The sequence below is a fragment of the Myotis brandtii genome, unplaced genomic scaffold (genome assembly GCF_000412655.1).
Source record: "Myotis brandtii unplaced genomic scaffold, ASM41265v1 scaffold395, whole genome shotgun sequence".
In the NCBI taxonomy this organism is placed as follows: Eukaryota; Metazoa; Chordata; class Mammalia; order Chiroptera; family Vespertilionidae; genus Myotis; species Myotis brandtii.
The window spans coordinates 1486733-1507686 of record NW_005365155.1 but is presented as its reverse complement, the minus strand read 5'-3'; the positions used below and the strand labels follow the sequence as shown (position 1 = coordinate 1507686).

The window sequence follows — 20954 nt, the reverse complement described above, 5'->3', positions numbered from 1 at the left end:
GACTCAAGTTAATTAGCCAGGCCATCATAAAATGCATTTAGCTCTGGATGCCAATTAAAACAGAAGGAAACACTCCCCCGCCCCCCAGTGGACTTGAACACCTGAACTCTAGTCCTATTTCTTCACTAACCAGCAATATCACTTTAGATTAGTCATTAAAAGGGAAATAGTGCTCTACATCACTCCTGAGCTTTCCCTCAGTTCTTGAGTACTATGATGCTAGACAGTTTTGATTCAAAGTATGAGGCTCTGCAAACCACATCTAAAAAAAAATGTTATTGAGTCCTTTTGTGTGTGCATGCCCTGCGTTGTTGGATGGTGATGGTGATGATCATGACTGTGGACAGGGATATCCTATTTTGCCAGTTCCTTATTTAGTGCTTATTGAATAGCTGTAGAAATCTTGTCATGGTACCAAGCAAACATACTTCTTTTCTGTGCTTAGCATTCTTTGTTCTATTTCCCTTTGTTTTTGAATTTTGTATTGTTTTGGTTCAGCTTCCTAATGGCCCTTTGTCAGCAAAATAAATCTTCCAAGTTGTAATAATGCACACATTGATAGTAGAGTAGAATCATAACAAACTGCACGAGATGACAAGTGAAGAGCAAATCATTTCATCCTAGAGGAGAGATGCCCTTGAACCTGCTGAATGACACTGGCATCCTTCAGCAAAATGTGCAGTGCTTTCTACAACTCCTCTTTTCATAGCTGGTGGTTCGACTGGCAACACAAAATACTAAGTCTTTGTTTGATCTTCCTGTTCTTCTGAACTCCAATCAAACTATTCCGCAGTTTGGCGAACTATCTTGAAGTTCCTAGCATGTTTAAAAGTAAACTTTCCAGCTTGTCTAAATGGATCATGAAAACAGGATATTTCAATAGATGTTCATTTGCTTTCTTAGTCGTTGCCAGAAAATTCATGGCTGTTGCAAGAAGTATTTATTTACAGGAAGCTTGATTCATATTATCTCACCCCTCCTCTATTAAATTAAATGGGTGTAACTCATTGTTGGATTCCAGGGCCTTCCCCTGCGGCCCTGGGGGATTGGTGAGTGAGCAGCGAGAAAGAGCAGCAGGAAATAAGGGTTTGGAAGCGCTCTCCTCATCACAAATATGTGTCTTCAATATTTAGTTGTTGTGGCAGGAAAACGGCAACAAATACATGAACTGTAAACCATCTGGCTTGAAATATGTTCAAATATGAATGTTCATCTTGAAACATAAAATCTATGGAATTCTGGCATCCACTTTGACTTCTGAGAGATGAACAGCTTGGGTATGCAAAGAAGGGATTTCTGGACTAGCCTCTCAAACTCGAAATTCTCCTGAACTCAGAATGAGACGCTTCACTGCCTCGTGAGGGAAACATCCCTCTCACTTTTCCACTTGAAGAAAAAGCACGGGCTGCTTGAACATCCCGCACCTGTGTCTTGTACAGAACTGTCTTGACATGTTAAGAAGCAGAGAAACGAACGTGATTCTGGCCTGATTATGTAACGCTACGTTCCCGTGCTCGCTGGACACATTATAGAACATGAAAAGCATGATCATTCCAGCTTCCACCAGACTCCTACACCAAAAAGTTAAAACTAGCCAAACAGGAGACTTGGAACTGTGCCACTTAGTTTGGGGGAAGAAATGGTGGGTTGGTCACTCTGCTCCTTGACGAGGTGACAGAGCCAGTGCCCTGCAGAAGGAACTCTCAGGAACCTTGAGCCGGCTCTTAGGTGACTTGCTAACTATAAAGTCATGTGTTGCAAGTACATGTGAGCGTGAGGAAGATGGAGGCAGGAGAATGGGAAGGGAATGGGGCACGGAAGCCCTCTAGGCCAAGCAGTCCAGCCAGGAGTGAGCACAGGAAGGGGGTGGAGGCAGGAGTATGTTTTGCACGCCCTTTCATGTTTTGTGAGCTTATTCGAGTGACCCTTCCAGAGACACTGCCACTCAAATTATTTTCCTCCTTCTCTTCTCCACACTATTTAACTTTTGATAAAGCCCAGCTCAATCCACTTCTGCAGAGAATTCTCCCCAGAGTAAATCCCTCAGCGAGACGGCTCTGGGCTTCAGGCGCCCCCAGGAGTACACCTGCCCTCCAGGAGTCTCTGTAGTTGTTGCACAGGTACCTGCCGCCTCCCTTCTGCTTTGTAAGCGTCTAACACCCACTGTGCCCAGCACATGTGATGCCTGCAGTAGTCTCAGCGAAAATTCACTTGAAAATATAAAAATTGGATAAATAAGAGAATTATACCATAGGTGGGGAAAAAAGCATGAACTGGATAATGTAAACTAGGTTTATGATACAAGCCATTTCTATTTTATTCATTTTTTTAAAATATATTTTATTGATTTTTTACAGAGAGGAAGGGAGAGGGATAGATAGTTAGAAACATCGATGAGAGAGAAACATCTATCAGTTGCCTCCTGCACACCCCCTACTGGGGATGTGCCCGCAACCAAGGTACATGCCCTTGACCAGAATTGAACCTGGGACCTTTCAGTCCGCAGGCTGACGCTCTATCCACTGAGCCAAACTGGTTAGGCTATTTTATTCATTTTTTAAAAATACTTTTAATTGATTTTCAAGAGAGAGAAAGGGAAAGGAATATATAGAGAGAAACATCGATGAGAGAGAAACATTGATGAGAGAGAAACATCAATTTGCTGCCTCCTGCATGCCCCTTACTAAGGATCAGGCCTGAAACCTGGGTGTGTGCCCTGACCAGGAATGGAACTGGTGACCTCTAGTTTCCTGGGTTGACCCTCAACTACTGATCCACACAGGCCGGGCCTGATACAAGCCATTTTTAAATGATATTGCTAGAGCACAATGTTTCCTGAAATAAAAATATGATATACGTAATTCAGCAAAGGTAGGGTACTGGTGACATGCTTAATTAAATTTTACTGGAAAATCAGATATATTTTAATGCATGGACTTCCTTACCTTTTGTCTTTTATTCTGATTTTCTTTTTAAAAATAGAATTTATCCAACATGACTTATCTAATATAAATGCATAGTTATCAAAACAAATGCTCCTCAAGATAACCAGGAAAAATTTGAGATTATATATTTTTTCTTTTTTTATTCATCTCTTTTCAATGTAATACTTAGATATATATAAATGTTTTTAGGAAAATGAAAAAACAATGTTTAATGCTTAGAAGAGGGAAATTTGGCAACATTATTTTTATACCCTAGGAACTCTGCTATATCCATAGGGAACTTAGATCTTAGTATGCAGCAGTAAACGCTGCGAGATGATCAATCTTGCCCTTGAGGATCAAACTGTTTCTTTGTTGGGTCAACTGTTTAATGAAGAAACTAAAAAGAACTAAAAATATAATAGAGCAAATCGAGTCCAGGACTATGTTGTAGACAATGCAGAGTTTGTGTTCGTATCTACAAGCAACTAGCCTTTCTTTGTAAACATCTTTGTTCTGTTTCCCTCCTACTCTTTCCTTATAGAAAGTTTGTTATTGGTGATCTTTACCAGGGAAAAAGCCCACATCATCTTTTGTGTGTTTTCTGGAAGAGCTAACTGCGTACATCCATTTAATTACAAAGACTCCCTACCTCGGAAACAAACAATGCAAATTTCACTTCATTTGTTCTGAGAAATAAAATGTATTTGCAATGAAAATAATCAGGTGAGACTAGATCAAATTCTTAGCATTTATATCACTTTAGTAGATTTCGCACATCTTCCTCTCTTTTTAGGTGCAATCCCATTAACTTGGCCTAATTCAAATAGTCTTGATTTAAACTCTGATCTGTGCAGACGCCTTCATTGAAGTACAAACTGAGGCAGACATTTGAGGCACGGTCGGCACTCCTGAGCGATACCAGGTGAACTAAGAATAACGAGAGGGATCACAGTGTCTTATTTAGCAAAACAGAGCTTCTGGGAAGGAGCCCAGAGGCTGAACTGAGTTGAACTTGGGGGTGTGATATGATATAATACCTTGACTCTTATAAAGTCTGTTTCCAATGTTGTAAACCAACCAGTGGAGTTATCGAATTATTTCTAAATGTGAAAATAAAAATGTTGAGAAGAACAGGTATGTCCATCAATTGCTTAAAACCATTGAGCTCTGAATGAATCTGAATATAATTTGAAGTTCACAATTTTTATGAATGAGCTAAATAACATTGGGAAGTTCTACAAAAATAAAACCCAGGAAGAAAAATGCTGAATTAAGTCATGAATTATGCTTTCATAATACAATAATGATCCATTCTTATACATTATAAATGAATAATAGCTCTATTTTAACACAATGTACCTTTACACATTCAAAAGAGGAATAAGCACATTTTAGAAATAAGAATGAAGCATGCAAAGACATGTTCTTAAAACTAAACCTTCCAATTTTTTTCACCACAAGAAATATCCTCAGAAATTAACAACAAAAGTGACCACACATTATTATTCATCAATGTATACCTCTCATTTGTAACACTGTGTGAAAAGTACAGAAGGCTAGAAAATTCTAACTCTTCCTCACACTCACTGAATCTAAAATAGACACGATAGTATAAAATTCTAGGTGTATTCTATCTGAATTAATTTTATAACCCAACTGAATAAGGCCTCTAAGATATGTAAATCCTAAACACTTGAGAAATAACAAGTCATTTCATCATGGAAGATTATTGGTTTAAGGAAATGACTATGAAAGCTTCACATCTTTATAATACTCACTGTTAAAGAAGCAACTGAAGATATTTCACTAAATGCACTCTAACCTCAGGTTAATGCTGCCAAAATACCTCTACTTTTATATATTTCTAGAGGGGGGAATTCCTTTAGAAAGATGTATTTTTCTAAAGGGAAGAAAATTTGCTAACTTTTTATTGGCAACTCTAAGACTTCAGCTAAAGAGGCATCATCTCATGTGTGAGCGTGTTGATGAGGGGCTGGGGGTATGTGTGTCTGTTAGGACTGGAGATGACGGAGAAACAAGAAGGGCTTCATGGGAGGTAGATATAATCAGGCCCATTAAACAAATGTGAAAACTACGGCTCAAAAGAGGTAACACAGTCAGGACTGGTTGACAAGTAGAAAGCTCACCTATTCATCAAAATGTTTAACTTGCGATACCAAAGTTCAGGATGGTTAGAACTATGGGGGGGTTTTGAATGGAATCTGTTCTAATTGAGTGTGGTGAGATGGTAGACATGGAGACATTTGCCTTGAAATAAGAGCTTGTTACCTATATGTGGGGAGCCAATATAGGATTAAGCCTTGGACTGACCTGTTGGCAAAGTCACAAACAAGTCCCAGCTTAGAGGGCACAGTCCTCTTAAGCATAATTAGGCTTGACCTTATGAGGCTCCCTAGATAGTGAAACTCACAAGAACTGTGTAACTATGGAAACCACTACCTTGTTTACCTCTCACTATAAAATAAAGGCTCAGCTTGCCTCAGGATCTTTCTCTGTGGCCTCAACCAGGCACAGGAAGATCCACGAAGACTAAAGAGAGCTAGAGAGTTCTGAACGCTGTCACCGACTCCGTCCACACCTTTGGGAACCCCTGGACCCCCGGGCCTGGACCCCGGCACCTATAGTTCCCAAAAGGAGGGGGCACCTGGGGAAGCACCAGTGTTGACAAGTAGAAAGCTCACCTATTCATCAAAATGTTGAGGATGGTTAGAACTATGGGGGATTTTGAATGGAATCTGTTCTAATTGCGTGTGGTGAGATGGTAGACATGGAGACATTTGCCTTGAAATAAGAGCTTGTTTCCTATAGTTTCCAAAAGGAGGGTGCACCTGGGGAAGCACCAGCCAGTCAGGAGGCAGAAGGAGACGGGAGAGCCTTTATTGTGGTGTTTGCAGAAAAGAATGAGTGAGGCTGGGTGGGCAAGCTGAAGAAGCTTAGGACTGAATAGTTTGGAGAATTTCAATAGACTCTGGGCTGGAGGGATGGTTCTTAGTTCTCTGGTACGTGGCCCTGGGGTGAAATAGAGCAGAGAGAATGTTGAATTGGTGTGTGAGAGCTTGACAAAGGAGGTGATTGGGGCCATGAGCTCTGGATTGGTTTGTTTGCCTATCAAAGATGTGTTCTCAGGCAAGTCATTTGCTATCACAGGAATTAGCTTATCCTGGGAGGGACAGGCTCTGCCCAGTGTTAGCAAGGCTCCCAAGATGTTAAAGACATTTTTTAATATAGAAAATAAAAAACATGATTCATAAACTAGAATAACTATTGATTTTTATATAATTCATTGGCATTATGTGGCAATAGCATGCTTAATCACATATAACCCATATTTATTTGAAATTAATCAACTAAATTAATTGCTATTAAATATGTCCAATTTATAGGAGTGAAATTAATATTTGTATACTAAGTGTGTTTGATGCACAAATCCACATATTAATACTTCATAAGTGCAGCATAAGGTAGTGTTTAAAAATGAAGATGCTCAGGTCAGAGAGAACTGAATTTAAGTCCCAACTGCTTCTACTACAAGATTTCATTGGGTCTGTTTCCATATTTGTATAATGGGCTCTATAATACCTATTTCATATACTTAATGTATGATTTAATTGGACAATTCTCAAAAAGCTCTTAACCTACTACCTGTATTATTTATTTAAAGTTTAGGATTATTATTATTGGTCAATAATTTATTATTATTCCTACCAGGTTTTTTCAATTTTTTATTCTTTTAGGACAACTAAATAGATTCACCATATGAAGACACAGAAAGCTTAGGCAGTCATTCAAATGATTCAAATATCCTCCTGTTTTCATCTTCAATGTCTGAAATTTTTAAATAAAATACTTAGGCCAGGACTAGCCAGAAAATTGCTTCAACTGAGACAACTTCACTTACCAGAGTTGTCATAGTCATTGCATTTAACAACTTTGACACACGAAATCAGAGCATGGCCAGGTTCACGCACAGCTACTCCTGGGATCAGGGTATTCTCATTTACCTCATGGGTGCACCAAGTGGGATTAGGAAAATTGGATTTATTTCATTAAACCCACAGAAATCATCTACTTCATTCTTTCTAGTCACACTTTCAGGTTTATGAGAGTTCTCCTGTATGTGATTTTTTTAAACGATCTTTTCCTTTTTCTTCACAATCTTCCAAAAGAGTGTTCTATTCATATTTATTTACACACCATTCTCTATCTTTTAAAAGAGCTTATTTTTTAAGGGGAGGATAGGAAATAAAGAAGAGAAAATAAACCAAGTAGAGGAAGCTCCTGTGGAGTGTTTTGCTGCATCTAACCTTCGGCAGTTAGGTTATTTCTCAAATTTACATAAAGACTTATTATCATCTTGACTGCAATCATGTAGAAAATGAGTGGGGTATAAAGTACATGAGGATAATTTAATAAAATGAGCTTTCTTTGCGTATGAGATCTTTGAAGAAAGGAATCATTAGACAGAGACTTGCCTTATATTCATCCAGGTCATGAGGCGTGTCAGCTCGGTGATGTGCCTTTGGCATGAAGTCCTTAATTAGGAATTCCTCGAGAGCTGCTCCCAGTAGGTGCTTCCTAAGACAAAAAGACAAAATAATTTAGCAGAGGAGCCTTGACTAAGGAGGGAACTCAGGTGAATGAAAGGAATAATTTGCCAACAGCAAAAAAGAGCAAAGCTGCGTGATGGAGTGCTGGGTTTTGAATGAGAGTCTCTCTGTCATATTAGTCGTAAGTGTCATTTCTGCTATTCAACTTCAAATGTATATATTGAGTCGTCTTTGATTTTTAGAATAACGTGCATAGGGATGCTGAATAGCTTCAAGTATTACTCTGGTTAAAAGAATAAAACTTGTTAGAAAACATTTAGTAGATATATTTAATGTACCCTTGCAGAATCATGTAAAGTTGTTTTCCGATTGAGTTTATTTTTAATTATTTTTAAAGTCAAGTAGCTTGTTTTTGCATAATGTATGAGTGCTTCTCCAAATCAAATGAAGTCTTTGAATTAGACTATGAAATTGGAATTTTTCTAGAGGACTTTCTGAGTTGTCTTTAAACAGTTCCTCCTTCTTCTTGATAGCGTTGATTTAAAACGTTACAGAGCAATGCTGATTAGGAAGGCTTTGTACTTTCATAAAATTCCTTAAAGAATACACATACATGTTTAAACTATTTTTTATTAAGGTAACGATTTCTTACCAATATAATTACTGTTAAAAACTAACCTATAAAATAATTATATGGATTCATTCTGATTAATATTGAGAAGCTTATTTCACTTGAACTGAACCCCAAGAAGAACCCCAAGTGATTATGAAAAGGAAAAAAAGATTGGAGATCATATTGATTTGTTCTCTTTTCATTCTACTCCAGCTCTCTTGGTTGGGAGTTAATTTATATCTGTTTTTTGACACATTCCATTGGTATGAAGAGGAAGAGTCTTTCTTCTACACACGAGTTATTCTGGGGGTAAGTAGAGTTGGTGACTACCCATTATCATTTTAGAAAACAAAATGCATCCTGTTTTCCCAGCTTCCTTGTTTTCACTGTGCCTCTTTCTCATATCTTTACATATGGACAGTCGACACTGGCGTGGGCAAGAGCATCTGCAGTCTGCCTGAATTTTAACTGCATGCTAATTCTATTACCCATCAGTCGGAACCTTATTTCATTCATAAGAGGAGCAAGTACCGTAAGTACTAAAGTATTTGAAGTAATTTTATTGGTTATGACTAACAGAAGTGCCCTTGAACACAGAGATGTGGTTTATTATGAAAATCCCAATAATCTTGTTTAGATTCAGGTTTGTTTCTTTGTAAGAGAAGACAATGGCTAAAACTGAAAATCAGAAACTGGTCCATCTGACTTGACTTTTGTTTTTGCCATTGACTCCCTGCATGACACTGGGCCAGCGCTCAACCTTTCCCTGATACATTTGCTCCATCTGAAAAGTAGGGCTAATAAAATTGAGCTCATTCATCAACATGGAAGTATTATAACAGCTTGAACTATTACCATTCCTGACGGAAAGGAGGCAAATATGCAACTGAGCCAAATATCACTACAGAAACGTCTGAGTTCTCAACACCAGAAAGCACAATCACAGCACACAGATTTTACTATGAATACTTTAACTCCTACCGGACATAATGGAACATTTCCCAATTATATTGATTTCACTGTGTTGGGTACTTAACTGAGGCTCATGCTAAACAGAGCAACACACTGCACAGAAAAATGCCCTTTAAAAACCTTTAATAGACAACGAAATTTTTTATATGTGTACAAATATATATATACTCATCATAGATTTATGATTATTTAGATGTAGGTGAGAATAGTGCCTTTCTTTGTGAAATATGGGGTAATTTATAAACTACCAAACCACATCGATGACAATGATGGGTATCATCTTCATTTTCTAAATAAGCTGAGCATGAATATTAGCATGTTTATTGTAGAGTTTTGACTTATAGCCAGGGTACTACTAACGCAGTCATTTTCATTGAGTTGAAACTTTAGGAAGCCAATAATAACCATTTGGCTTTGCCTCTTTGACTAATTAATGTCCACTGTGTTTGTGTCACATTGCCCCCACCTTCAGTTATTTAGAAGCAGAGTATGGTCCTCTCTTTATTTCTCATGACACTGTCATCACTATGATATTTCCCAAAACGAGGCTTTCATTTCTGTTGCCCTAGTGCTGCCGAGGAGCATGGAGAAGGCAATTAGACAAAAACCTCAAATTCCACAAACTGGTCGCCTATGGGATAGCCGTTAACGCAAGTAAGTGCTTATTATTAATTGACTGATGGATTTTACAATGTCTAATGTTTAACTTTAGAGCTTTGTTTATTTCCTCTCACCACAGGCTCGCCCTGAGGTAAAAGAAATCTTTGCCTTCCATCTGACCACATAAACCTTAGACAAATGGGTTTTTTAATTTCTAATTTACACTCATGCAATTTTCTCTACCAAGCCTTCTGTTTCTCCGGAGAAAGTTTATGAAACTTCATTTTTATTTGTGAATAATTGAGCTGGGTGTTAATACAATGATAAATGCCTACTTGACTATTGAATACTTTGTGATTCAATATAATTCACGTCAGAAATAAAATTGGCCTATATTCAAAATTTTACTCACAGTCATAAGAAAGTGCCTATCAAATGGTATCATGGGCAGTAAAAAGAAAACAGAAAAGCAAGATCCTGTGAACAGGTTCTGAATAGTGCTGAGCTAGTGAATATAAAAGGATCTTGAAAAGACGTGAAGCTTTATAGGCATATAAAGTGTTATTGTTATTCCTTGAATTGGAAAACAAGAGAATTCAAGAGAAAGGCACTAGAAATTAATATCCAAGGCCAAGGTTAAACTCTGGGGAGAAAGACAAGTGTGTGTGTGTTGGGGGGAAGAGGTAGTAAGCAACAAGCTTGTGGTTTTGTTGGACAAAAATTACGTTGAAATAAAAAGCTATCTGAGTGATAAAGACTTATGATTCACGACTGTTTCCCTCGAACTAATTTAACTATAAAATGTTTCCCTCATTTGCTTTTATCCTCTCATGCATAAATAATAGCAGAGTAAAAAGAACACTCAAAACAAATGTGGATTTAATTAAGCAACAAGACATGACAGACGGTGCCCGAGTGCCAATTAACACAACTTGGGGTGTGTGGCAAGATATGTGGGGAGTTTTCCCCATCGATGTCTTCAACACCAGATTAAACCAACCCAGGCGATGTTTGCAAAAGGCCTTTGTAGTTTGTTAAGAAATAAAAGTAAAAGGACATCACATTCTAGAGGAAACCAGCTAAGGGGTGGAGGGCAAAGAGCAAGGCTAATTCACTTTTGTGTTCCAAGGCCTACAACAGTGCTAAGGACTATACATAGGTGCCAATAACCTTTGATGAATGAGTGAATGCATGAAGGAGTGAAGACTCAGGGAAGATTTCAGTTCAGAAATAGAAGTCTTTCCCAGACCTTGAAAATGATCCAAAATTAGAACGAGGGTCCCCTGAGAGTACTGAGTTCCCTGCCCTGGTTGGTGTCCAAGTAGATTCAGGATTGCTCCTTAGAAGGCTCTTAGAGAAGGAATTCAAGAGATTTCTAAGCTTCAATAAAATCTTAAGAATCTTTAGTTCCTGCATTAAACGAGGAGATAAGACACAGTAACATGGCAGGAAGGATATATTATCACTATGCAATCACTTAAAGGCAGAATCGAACTCCAAGAGAAAGTTACAAAGATACTATGTACAGAAAGAACAACCTTAAGAATCTTTAGTTCCTGCATTAAACGAGGAGATAGGACACAGTAACATGGCAGGAAGGATATTATCACTATGCAATCACTTAAAGGCAGAATCAGAATCGAACTCCAAGAGAAAGTCACAAAGATACTATAAACAGAAAGAACAATAACCAAAACAAACAAACAAACAAATAAAAACAACCCACAGCATCAAAACACATCAGAAAAGAAGGCAAAGATCAAGGGAAAATGTATTATGAAATAGTTTTAAACCTTTGAGCATGTAAATTTCTTTATATGTAATCATGCATCAATCGCATAAATGCATAAGCAATGTGTATCAAATGTCTCCCAAGTGCAAGATATTCCAGTGGGCGCCATAATCTTCTCAAACTGGGGTGGTCAGTACTGTTTTCGGAATGGAGCATGACTTAGTAGGGGCAGCAGTTGGCTAGAATCAAGTTATTGTATCCCCCTGTAGCAGGAGATTGGTTGTGTGGTCTCAGAGAAGGCCCCTCCTTCCCTCTGTGGAATTAAAAGAACACTAATACAATCTACCCATCCCTAGAAATGTGCAGACGAGCTAGCTGTCAGGAGTGGACCGGTTGGAAACGTACTGACTACAAGGTCATTCACTTATGCTAGTTGCAGGTTTAGCGTGGTGGGCAGGCTCCCTCAACAAGCCCTGCCTCACCTCTCCCCACACTCCCTTGCTTTTCCTCCTCGGTGTACCCAGCTACCGGCAGTCCCTGCGTGTCTGTGCTTTGCTCTTGCTTTCCCCTGTGTCTGAAATGCTCTTCCTCTCCTTCCTCACTGGGTGAGATGTCACTGCATCCAGGACCCATTGACTGGTCTGCCTCCCCCTGACCCACCAGGGCTGGGCTGTCTGCCCCCCTCCCCTGGCGGCAATAGTCACACCTCTTCCAGCAAGAGAAATTTCTCAGACTCTGATTTACCCCAGGGCCTGAGACTGTGCCATATGCATCCTTGCTCATAAAAGAATCTCAACAAATTTGGCCAAATCTGAGGATGAGTAGGCGTCGACCAGCAGGCAGAAGAGATGGACGGAACTACTGGGAAGGTACAAGACATGATAGGAGTCCTTTGGGGAACCCAGAGCAGTTTAGGGCGCAGAAAACAGGGTGTGGGCAGGGAAGAAATTCAAATGATGCCAATTGTCCAAGATAATAAACCTTTGATGCCCAAAGATTTAAGGAAAAAACTATTTCATAACACATTTTCCCTTGTTCTTGGCTTTCTTTTCTGATGTGTTTTGAGGCTGTGGGCTTTTTTGTTTGTTGTTCCTTCTGTTTATAGAATCTTTGTAACTTTCTCTTAGAGTCCGTTCCTGGTGCAACAAGAAAAATAAGGTGCTATTTCTCCTTCTTTCCCTCACAAACCCCTGGAGAGAACCAGCCCCCTTGCACTTGAACCCCCACTGCTCTGCCGGCTCCTCTTCTGCCACCGCCATGGCAACCAGCGGGCGGCGGGGGCTTCCGATCCTAGCAAAGGCAGGAGGTGGGGAGAGGTGGCTGGGCTTCTCCCAAACCCTGGCGAAGCAATGATCACATTTCACAGTAACTCAGAGCGGCGGCTGGCAACTGCGCTTTTAGAGAAAATAAGAAAAAAACGCAGCCTGGTTTCACGGATGTGCGGTTGCTTTTCACATTGTGTCCTTCTGCTGTGCCCGCCTGGGAGCCGCGGGAAGCGTCCCGGGCCCGTGCTTACTCTATTAGCATCGCCCATTAGGCCGCTCTTCAAACAGCCCACCGGCTTCAGAGAGGTGGGTAACCTTGGCAGAGGCACGTCCGGGCCGCCGCCTGCGTGCCAGCCTCTGATTTCTCATCCGCTCCCCTAGAAGTTGAGCTGCAGACTTTAATTGGTCACATCATTAAAGGCTGTAATTAGAGCCCGGTGGAAGCAGGCCGGGAGGAGGAGGGGGGAGGCAAACAATGGTCTCTGTAATCAAGGGCATCACCGAAAACGCAGCGACAGGAACCCTTCTCCTTCTGGCTTCCTGCCTGCCTGCTTGCCTGCCTGTGATAAGAGCTGCCGGTGTTCTTCCGCCACCAATAAATCATTTCCCGGGACCCCTAACCCCACTGGTATACAAATCGTAGTTTCACAGCCTCTTCGTTCTTATTAATGCAGATCCTTCTGGACTCTCTGGTCCACGGGTCGACCTCGGAGGCCCTTCCAATTGGCTAGCAGTACTTGCAGCAGGAGCTTCCTGCAAAGGGGGCTGTAAACAGCGACCCGGGCGGCTCCCTCCAGCAAATTCTGCAACTTGCATCTGCTAGTTTCCAGGGGATGACAATTACCCAAGTGCAGCTCCTGATCAATTGCTAAAATTAGGTTGCAAAGCTCAGTAAACATAACAAGGACAGGTTGAGAGGCTTGAGCTCAGAAGGAGGCAGGAGGGTGAGCTCAGAAGGAGGCAGGTACTGAGAAGAAAGATTTGGAGGCCTCAAGGTAGAGAACAGCCCTAACTCTCAGGACCCACATCCCCAAAAAATTGCTACTAATCCAGGCCTGCTTCAGGCACTGGGAGCTCCAAGGAGACTCTCCCCTCAGCCCTGCCAAACATGGTTAAATTTAATTTACAAATGAGTGGGGTGCGCAGGGTGCCACAGTCAATATATGTTTCTGCAGAAATCAGACCACAGAGTCGAAAGTTTGGGGCCAGGTTCTCCCTGTTGGAGTGCAGCCAGGATTTGTCCCTGGGTCTTTATTTCTAATGGCTGCTTCATTAGGAGGTGACCAACTCAAAGATAACAGGAACTGACCGCCCCCCTTCCCAGATTCTCCCTCCACCGTGTTTCCTTTGATCTCCTGAAAAATATAAAGAAGGAAAGAAAGAAGCAAAAGGAACCTTCTCAGGGCAACTGGCTCTAATTGTAGCCATTATGATATTTTTGCTTCACTCTTCAATAAAAGCTCCTTATCTGAACTCAAAAGTTCACACACCAATTAAATGTGCATTTGTAGTATGTCCAAGATTGCTGCTCTCTTTTAACTGTAAAAGTGCTTTGGTGAGAAAATAAAATTGTGGGAAGACCCCATAACAGCAGCTTTTAGCCTGGCTTTTGGGTGGGAGATGTTTATCTTGCGCTCTCCCAAGGGCTCAGCACAAAGTCCTCAGAGGCACCAGGAGGAGCCCACCTGTGCAGCTGATGGCACTGGATTTGCCACAAGAACTTAAAATGCCTCTTTAAGCCAGTGTTGACTTTGAAAACATCTTAAAGCATGAGTGTTATGCATTACTTTCATATTGGACTGTAGATCCCTTTTAGATGATAAATGCTCCTGGTTAACTGCAGACAGAGACAGAAAAGACAGGCAGCTAGCAGGGAGCTTCCATAGCATGTAGCTCAGTCCCATTCACCCATTCCACAGATGAGAAAACAGAGGCTGAAAAAGTCAAGTAACTAAGAGGTATTCTCTTCATTATTCTTTCTCTGACATAATGTCAAATCTAATAACGTGATATGATTCTGATGACTCCAGAGAGAGAAAAATAAAGTCACCTCACTACTTGGTCACATACTTGAAACCACTGTCCCTGTAAACTTAGGTTACATGGTTATTCCTATTAAAATAACTAAAATGTATAAAGCGAAGAATCTGAAATATAATGTCTGAAAATGAACAAAATCAGCATCTCTCCTGGTATCTATCAGGTCCCAATAGCCCTGGATTTGGTAACTGGGATATTCTTAATTCCAAGTCATGATCATAATAACATTAGGATCAGATTAAAGAGGAAATAAAATGTTTAGACAAAGTAGACACAAGCAGTTTTCTCTCTGAGAATTACTGAGATACACAAAATAAGATATTCTACATTTTATCTTCTATCTGTAAAAAAAAGTAAAGAAAACCCAAGATGGAGGCAGCTAGAACAAAGGAACATGAATTGTAAAGCACATGCAAAAAACTGGAAAGAATAGTTTTCAACGGATTCCCTCAGGAGCTACCTCTGGAAAAGCACCTTGGGTTCTCTTATACTACCTCATTCGTTTCTTCAGCTCTGTTATGGGAGACCTGGCAATAGCAATACACAAATAGTTCAATATTTTTGCTCTCTCAATAAGTATACTTAAATTTAGTTTTCACAGTGTCAAATTCTCATGTGGAAATCAATCTAATAGAAAAAAAGATTGTGATCAACAACTCATTACATATAAGGATGTTATAAAATGTAGACTATAAGACACGGAATTTATCCTGTACTCCCTTTCCAATGGTCACATGTAGATAAGGTAATGGGAAAGATATCACTTAATTTCATTTGAAGCTCAGGATCTATTTCTACAAAATGTGAACAGCTCCACTCTCTGTCTGGTGTGTTTTATTTAGTCCATGGAGGGAGAATAAAAGCGAGCTAAGAGAAGTGAGGGCAGAGGGTGGAGTGTGAAAGCAGCATTTATACCCACCCACAATGACAGCTCCAAAGGTTGTGCTCACTCATAAGTCTTAGGAGCTATTTGACTCTAGATTAAAGAGACCAGTAAATATTTGAAGAGTTTAGCTAAGCTCAGGGGAGGTATTTGCTTTCAGTAAAAAGTAAGGTAAAACAATTACTGATTCATGAAAAAAGCCCACAATATAACTTAAAGTTTAAAAAAAAAATGGGGCCCTGGAGTCAGGAAAACAGGGTTTAATCCCAGCTTTCATTAATAACTACAAGTTCCTTAATGTTTTGAATATTGGTCTGTAAAATGGGAATAAAACTAATACCTAAAGATTAAGAGATAATATGTTTAAAGCATTTATAACAGCGTTCAGAATATAAAAAACATTCAATATACACTAGCTATGGGAAACATTACTTGTTTTTTCAAACATGCAAGTAATGATCAGAAAGTAGCTATTAGGAATACCGGACATGGTTCGTGTTTAACTTAGCAAGTAGTTCCTATTTTATACATGGCTTATAGGAAGAGACTGCTCCTATATAAGGTTTTCTAGCTTTGAAGATGCTGAGACTAAACAAGGCAGCCCCTTCATAGACATGGCTGGATATGTTGACGAATGGAACATAAAGAGAAAATACAGTCTCTTGGGTGCTAACCTCACAGAACCCATAAGGAGACAATCAATATCACAAACTCAGAAACGCTATCACGGGTTTTGCCTTCTTAGGTGAGCCCCAACCAAAACTATATTTACTTGATTTCTACTTAAAGGCTACCAAAAAATGTGCAAATAATATACATCAGCACAAATCAATGTTCCAATAATGTTGCATCTACAGATCAACTTCCTGACCCTTTTTTTCTCTCTACAATTTCATTGCCACTCAGTAAATCATTATTACATACATATTGGCGCTAAGCAATGTGCCAGGTGTTGAGGTTTCAAGCTGAACAAGTCTTTTTTTTTCTTTTTTTTTTTTAGGTTAACTGCCTTTATTTTTTTTATTTTAAATTACAGTTTACATTTACTTTTATTTTGTATTAGTTTCATGTGTCCAGCATAGTGGTTAGACAATTGTATACTTTATAAAGTGTCTCCCCCACAATATTTCCATTACCCACCTGGCCTCATACATAGTTATTTCATATTATTGACTGCATTCCCTATGCTGTACTTTACATCCCTTCACCCTTTTCACCCAGCCCCTTACCCCCATCCCACCCGCCACAGCCCTCTGGCAACCATCAGTCTGTTCTCTGCATCTACGAGTCTGTTTCAATTTTGTTTGGTTATGTTGAAGGTGAACAAGTCTTGAAGCATCAATGTCCATCAGGAAGTGTAGATATAAATAAATACTCATAACAATAACGTCTGGGAAATGTTATAATCAAGGTATCAGTAGTGCCTGTGGAATTGAAGAATGCTTGCTTAAAAACAACTTTTGATTGAGTCTTAAAGCATGAGTAGAACTTTGCAAGGCAGAAAGGGAATGGCTCTGATAGAAGGAACTCGGGTGACAGAGATGCTAAATAGAAGATGATGTTTCTAAATGTATTTCCTACAAGGACAACAGGGACTAAAATGACACCAAATAGTCTTAAAAGTTGTTGCTGTTCCTTTTTCCCTAACTACCCCACACCTCAACCCACAACATGCAGCCATGGAGGGTCCCAGAAACCACCCACAACTTGTAGAGATTGAATAACAGTAGTGGCCTCCTCTAGTTTTCACCACAGGTACAGAAAAGAAAGAAAAAATAATGTATGTCAACTGGGTAATTATCTATGCCTGGAAGTGAATTCTCATTTCACACTTGAATCTGATTCCAACAGTGGGTGTCAACTGGCCACCCAGCAGGGGTTCCATTTGCAGGAAAAGCATAAGGATGTACTTGTCTGTCTGTTGTGGCTGATGGCTGGCTTCCCCACAGAGTTCACAAGACAGAAAAAAGAGTAGCAGCACTGGGCACAGACTCCTCAGGCTGGGTGATGCTGTGTTCCTGGGCTCATTGTCCTGATTTAGAATTTAAACACCATCAATTCCCAGAATTAGGAAGCTGAGTTTTCTTCTTAAGACTCTATAGCAGTGGTTCTCATCCTTCCTAATGCCGCGACCCTTTAATACAGTTCCTCATGTTGTGGTGACCCCCAACCATAAAATTATTTTTGTTGCTACTTCATAACTGTAATTTTGCTACTGTTATGAATCGTAATGTAAATATCTGATACGCAGGATGTATTTTCATTGTTACAAATTGAACATAATTAAAGCATAGTGATTAATCACAAGAACAATATGTAATTATATATGTGTTTTCCGATGGTCTTAGGCAACCCCTGTGAAAGGGTCGTTCGACCCCCAAAGGGGGCGTGACCCACAGGTTGAGAACCGCTGCTCTATAGAGAGGGAGGAGGCTCCCAGTCAAGATGGCAGTGTAGGTAAATACGGTTCTTAGAACCTCCCACACCACATCAAACTTACAACTAAACTACAGAACCATCGTTCAGCACCATCTGGAATCTAGCTGAACAGAAGTCCTATAACCAAGGATAAAAAGAAGCCACGTCAAGACTGCTAAGAAGGGCTGAGATGCAGGAGGGGCTGGTCCCACAACCAGGGGTGGTGGTTAAATCCTAAAAGAATATCTCAGCTGCAGTGGTCCCCCCGAAGAGCAAGTGGTCCCAGTCCCATAGTAACCCCCCACCCCCACCCCAGCCCAGAGTTCTACTGCTGGGAAGAGAAGTCCCCATAACTTCTGGTTGTTAAAACCAGCAAGGATGGTGGCTGATAGAGATGGAGGCTGCTGGCGTCCCAGGCATTCTCTTAAAGGGCTGGCTGCATGGACTTAATCACTCCCTCTGAGCTCCAGCACTGGGGCAGCAATATGTAATTATATATGTGTTTTCCGATGGTCTTAGGCAACCCCTGTGAAAGGGTCGTTCGACCCCCAAAGGGGGCGTGACCCACAGGTTGAGAACCGCTGCTCTATAGAGAGGGAGGAGGCTCCCAGTCAAGATGGCAGTGTAGGTAAATACGGTTCTTAGAACCTCCCACACCACATCAAACTTACAACTAAACTACAGAACCATCGTTCAGCACCATCTGGAATCTAGCTGAACAGAAGTCCTATAACCAAGGATAAAAAGAAGCCACGTCAAGACTGCTAAGAAGGGCTGAGATGCAGGAGGGGCTGGTCCCACAACCAGGGGTGGTGGTTAAATCCTAAAAGAATATCTCAGCTGCAGTGGTCCCCCCGAAGAGCAAGGGGTCCCAGTCCCACAATAGCCCACCCCCACCCCAGCCCAGAGTTCCACTGCAGGGAAGAGAAGTCCCCATAACTCCTGGCTGTTAAAACCAGCAAGGATGGTGGCTGATAGAGATGGAGGCTGCTGGCGTCCCAGGCATTCTCTTAAAGGGCTGGCTGCATGGACTTAATCACTCCCTCTGAGCTCCAGCACTGGGGCAGCAGCTCAAAGGGTGTCAGGGACATATGGAGAGAAGCGGAATTATCTGGCTTTGGGAAAAGTGTTGGAGGGGCAGCTTTTCCTCAGACACAAGTGCTGGCAGAGGCCGTTGTCCCTTTTCTGGGTCCTCGCCCCACAGAGCGGGCAGGTATGCACAATATCTAAATCCCCACCAACCTAACATTGTTAGCCCCACCCCAGTGATTCCCTGAGAACCAGCGCCACCCAACTTGCAGGCATACCCAAGCTGTTTCCAGTGGCATTTGTCTTGTTTGTTTATTTGTTTTAAATACAAATGGCCTCTCTTGCCTCAAGCTTCAGACTTTCCTGGAATCTCTCAAATAAGCAGCATCTGGCCTCAGCATGTCCCATACCTCTTGCTATGTGGACCCAGGCCCAGCACTGGTAGCAACAGGCCTTGGTTCACAGCTCGGCCTCTCCCAGGCATCTCCAAACCCAGCACAAGTAGCAGCCATCTGCAGATCGCTCTGTAGCTCATGCCAGGTGGCCCCAGACAGGGCACAGGCAGTGGCTGACTTTGACCTGCACTTTCTGGGAGGCCTCAGAGCCAGTGCACCCGGTGGACAGCTTCAGATCAGTATTCTAGAATAATGCTTTCTGATTTCTTGAGAAAGAAGTTTTATTCAAAATTATGTTGTGATAACAATACCTCTTCCACTTCCAAAATGATCACGTGTTTATAATTAAATTATGGTGAATCGAGATTTATGTTTTTTTCTTAATACAATCAGTATGAATGTGGAAAATCATACAATATGTTTTAGAAAGTATTCAATTCACTCCATTTAAGACACTGGGTAAGACACACGTGTAGCTCACTCTGCCTTGGGATTATAAACACCACAGCAGAAAAGCTTGACCATGTAGACCTTGTGTTTCTAAGTAATGACAGAGGAAGAGACCGCATGGCTCAGGGCCCATGTTGCCTCCTTGTCTGCAGCCATCCACATCGTGGCACATGCTTGCAATCTGGAGCGCTACCACCAGGGTCAGTCAGCGGAGGCGGGGGGACTTCTGGCTGCACTTTCCAAACTGGGCGACACTTGCAATGAGAGCTACCTGAACCCCATCCGGACCTTCCGCACGGTGAGTTCTCGCACGCTGCCTACTTCTTCCTCTGAAAAACGTGTCCGTCTCCCATCCCTTTTACAATCAAGAACACTGCATTCTAAAAGCTTTTCATAAAAGAGCTCGAGAGAAGTTACTGCCAGATGTTAACATTAATTTCACTTTTTTTAAACAAAGTTATTTTCTTTCTGCCATAAATGTTTGCTAAGAGGTTATGAGTAAGGAGAAAAACTGATGCCACTTAATTTGTTTATAGCAAAGCGTAATAATAAATATGCCTAAACAGGAAATGCAGTAACCTGTTAAATCGCTAATCTTTAAAATTTTAGATATTTTGTCACCGATGTTAGACTCATAAAGAATGTGAAGTGCCATATAAATCCAGGGATTATAAATTAGGTGTCTTCATTTTCAATTCGCAAAGTGTGTTCTGGATCAGTTCTCCTGTATCATATTTTGGCACACTTGAGACTAGCTGGTTTGCCAAATCAGGTGCTAGGCTAAGTAGCTACTTTCATCATGAGGCCTGCATGGCTAGTGACATCATTCATGCTAAGTATCTGTGTGTACAGAGAGGCAGCACACGTGGGAAACAAAAAGAACACCAAACAGCCTAAGTGCCCATCAGTAGATGAATGGATTAGAAAACTGTGGTACATCTACACGATGGAATACTATGCTGCTGTAAAAGAGAAGGAACTCTTACCATTTGCAACAGCATGGATGGAACTGGAGAGCATTATGCTAAGTGAAATAAGCCAGTCAATGAAGGAAAAATACCA

The 20954-nt window shown here is 40.8% G+C and overlaps 1 protein-coding gene across 1 annotated transcript in view; it reads left to right on the top strand.

Annotated features, from left to right (window-relative positions):
- The first annotated feature begins 7598 nt into the window (after window positions 1-7598).
- Window positions 7599-20954, top strand: part of NOX3 (NADPH oxidase 3) — a 54807-nt gene continuing 41451 nt past the window's right edge. The window contains exons 1-5 of the mRNA XM_014545057.1: window positions 7599-7676; window positions 8322-8417; window positions 8530-8640; window positions 9650-9734; window positions 20045-20190. Coding sequence (XP_014400543.1) covers window positions 7632-7676; window positions 8322-8417; window positions 8530-8640; window positions 9650-9734; window positions 20045-20190 — 483 coding nt within the window. The 5' untranslated portion in view covers window positions 7599-7631. The remainder of the gene's footprint in view (window positions 7677-8321; window positions 8418-8529; window positions 8641-9649; window positions 9735-20044; window positions 20191-20954) is intronic.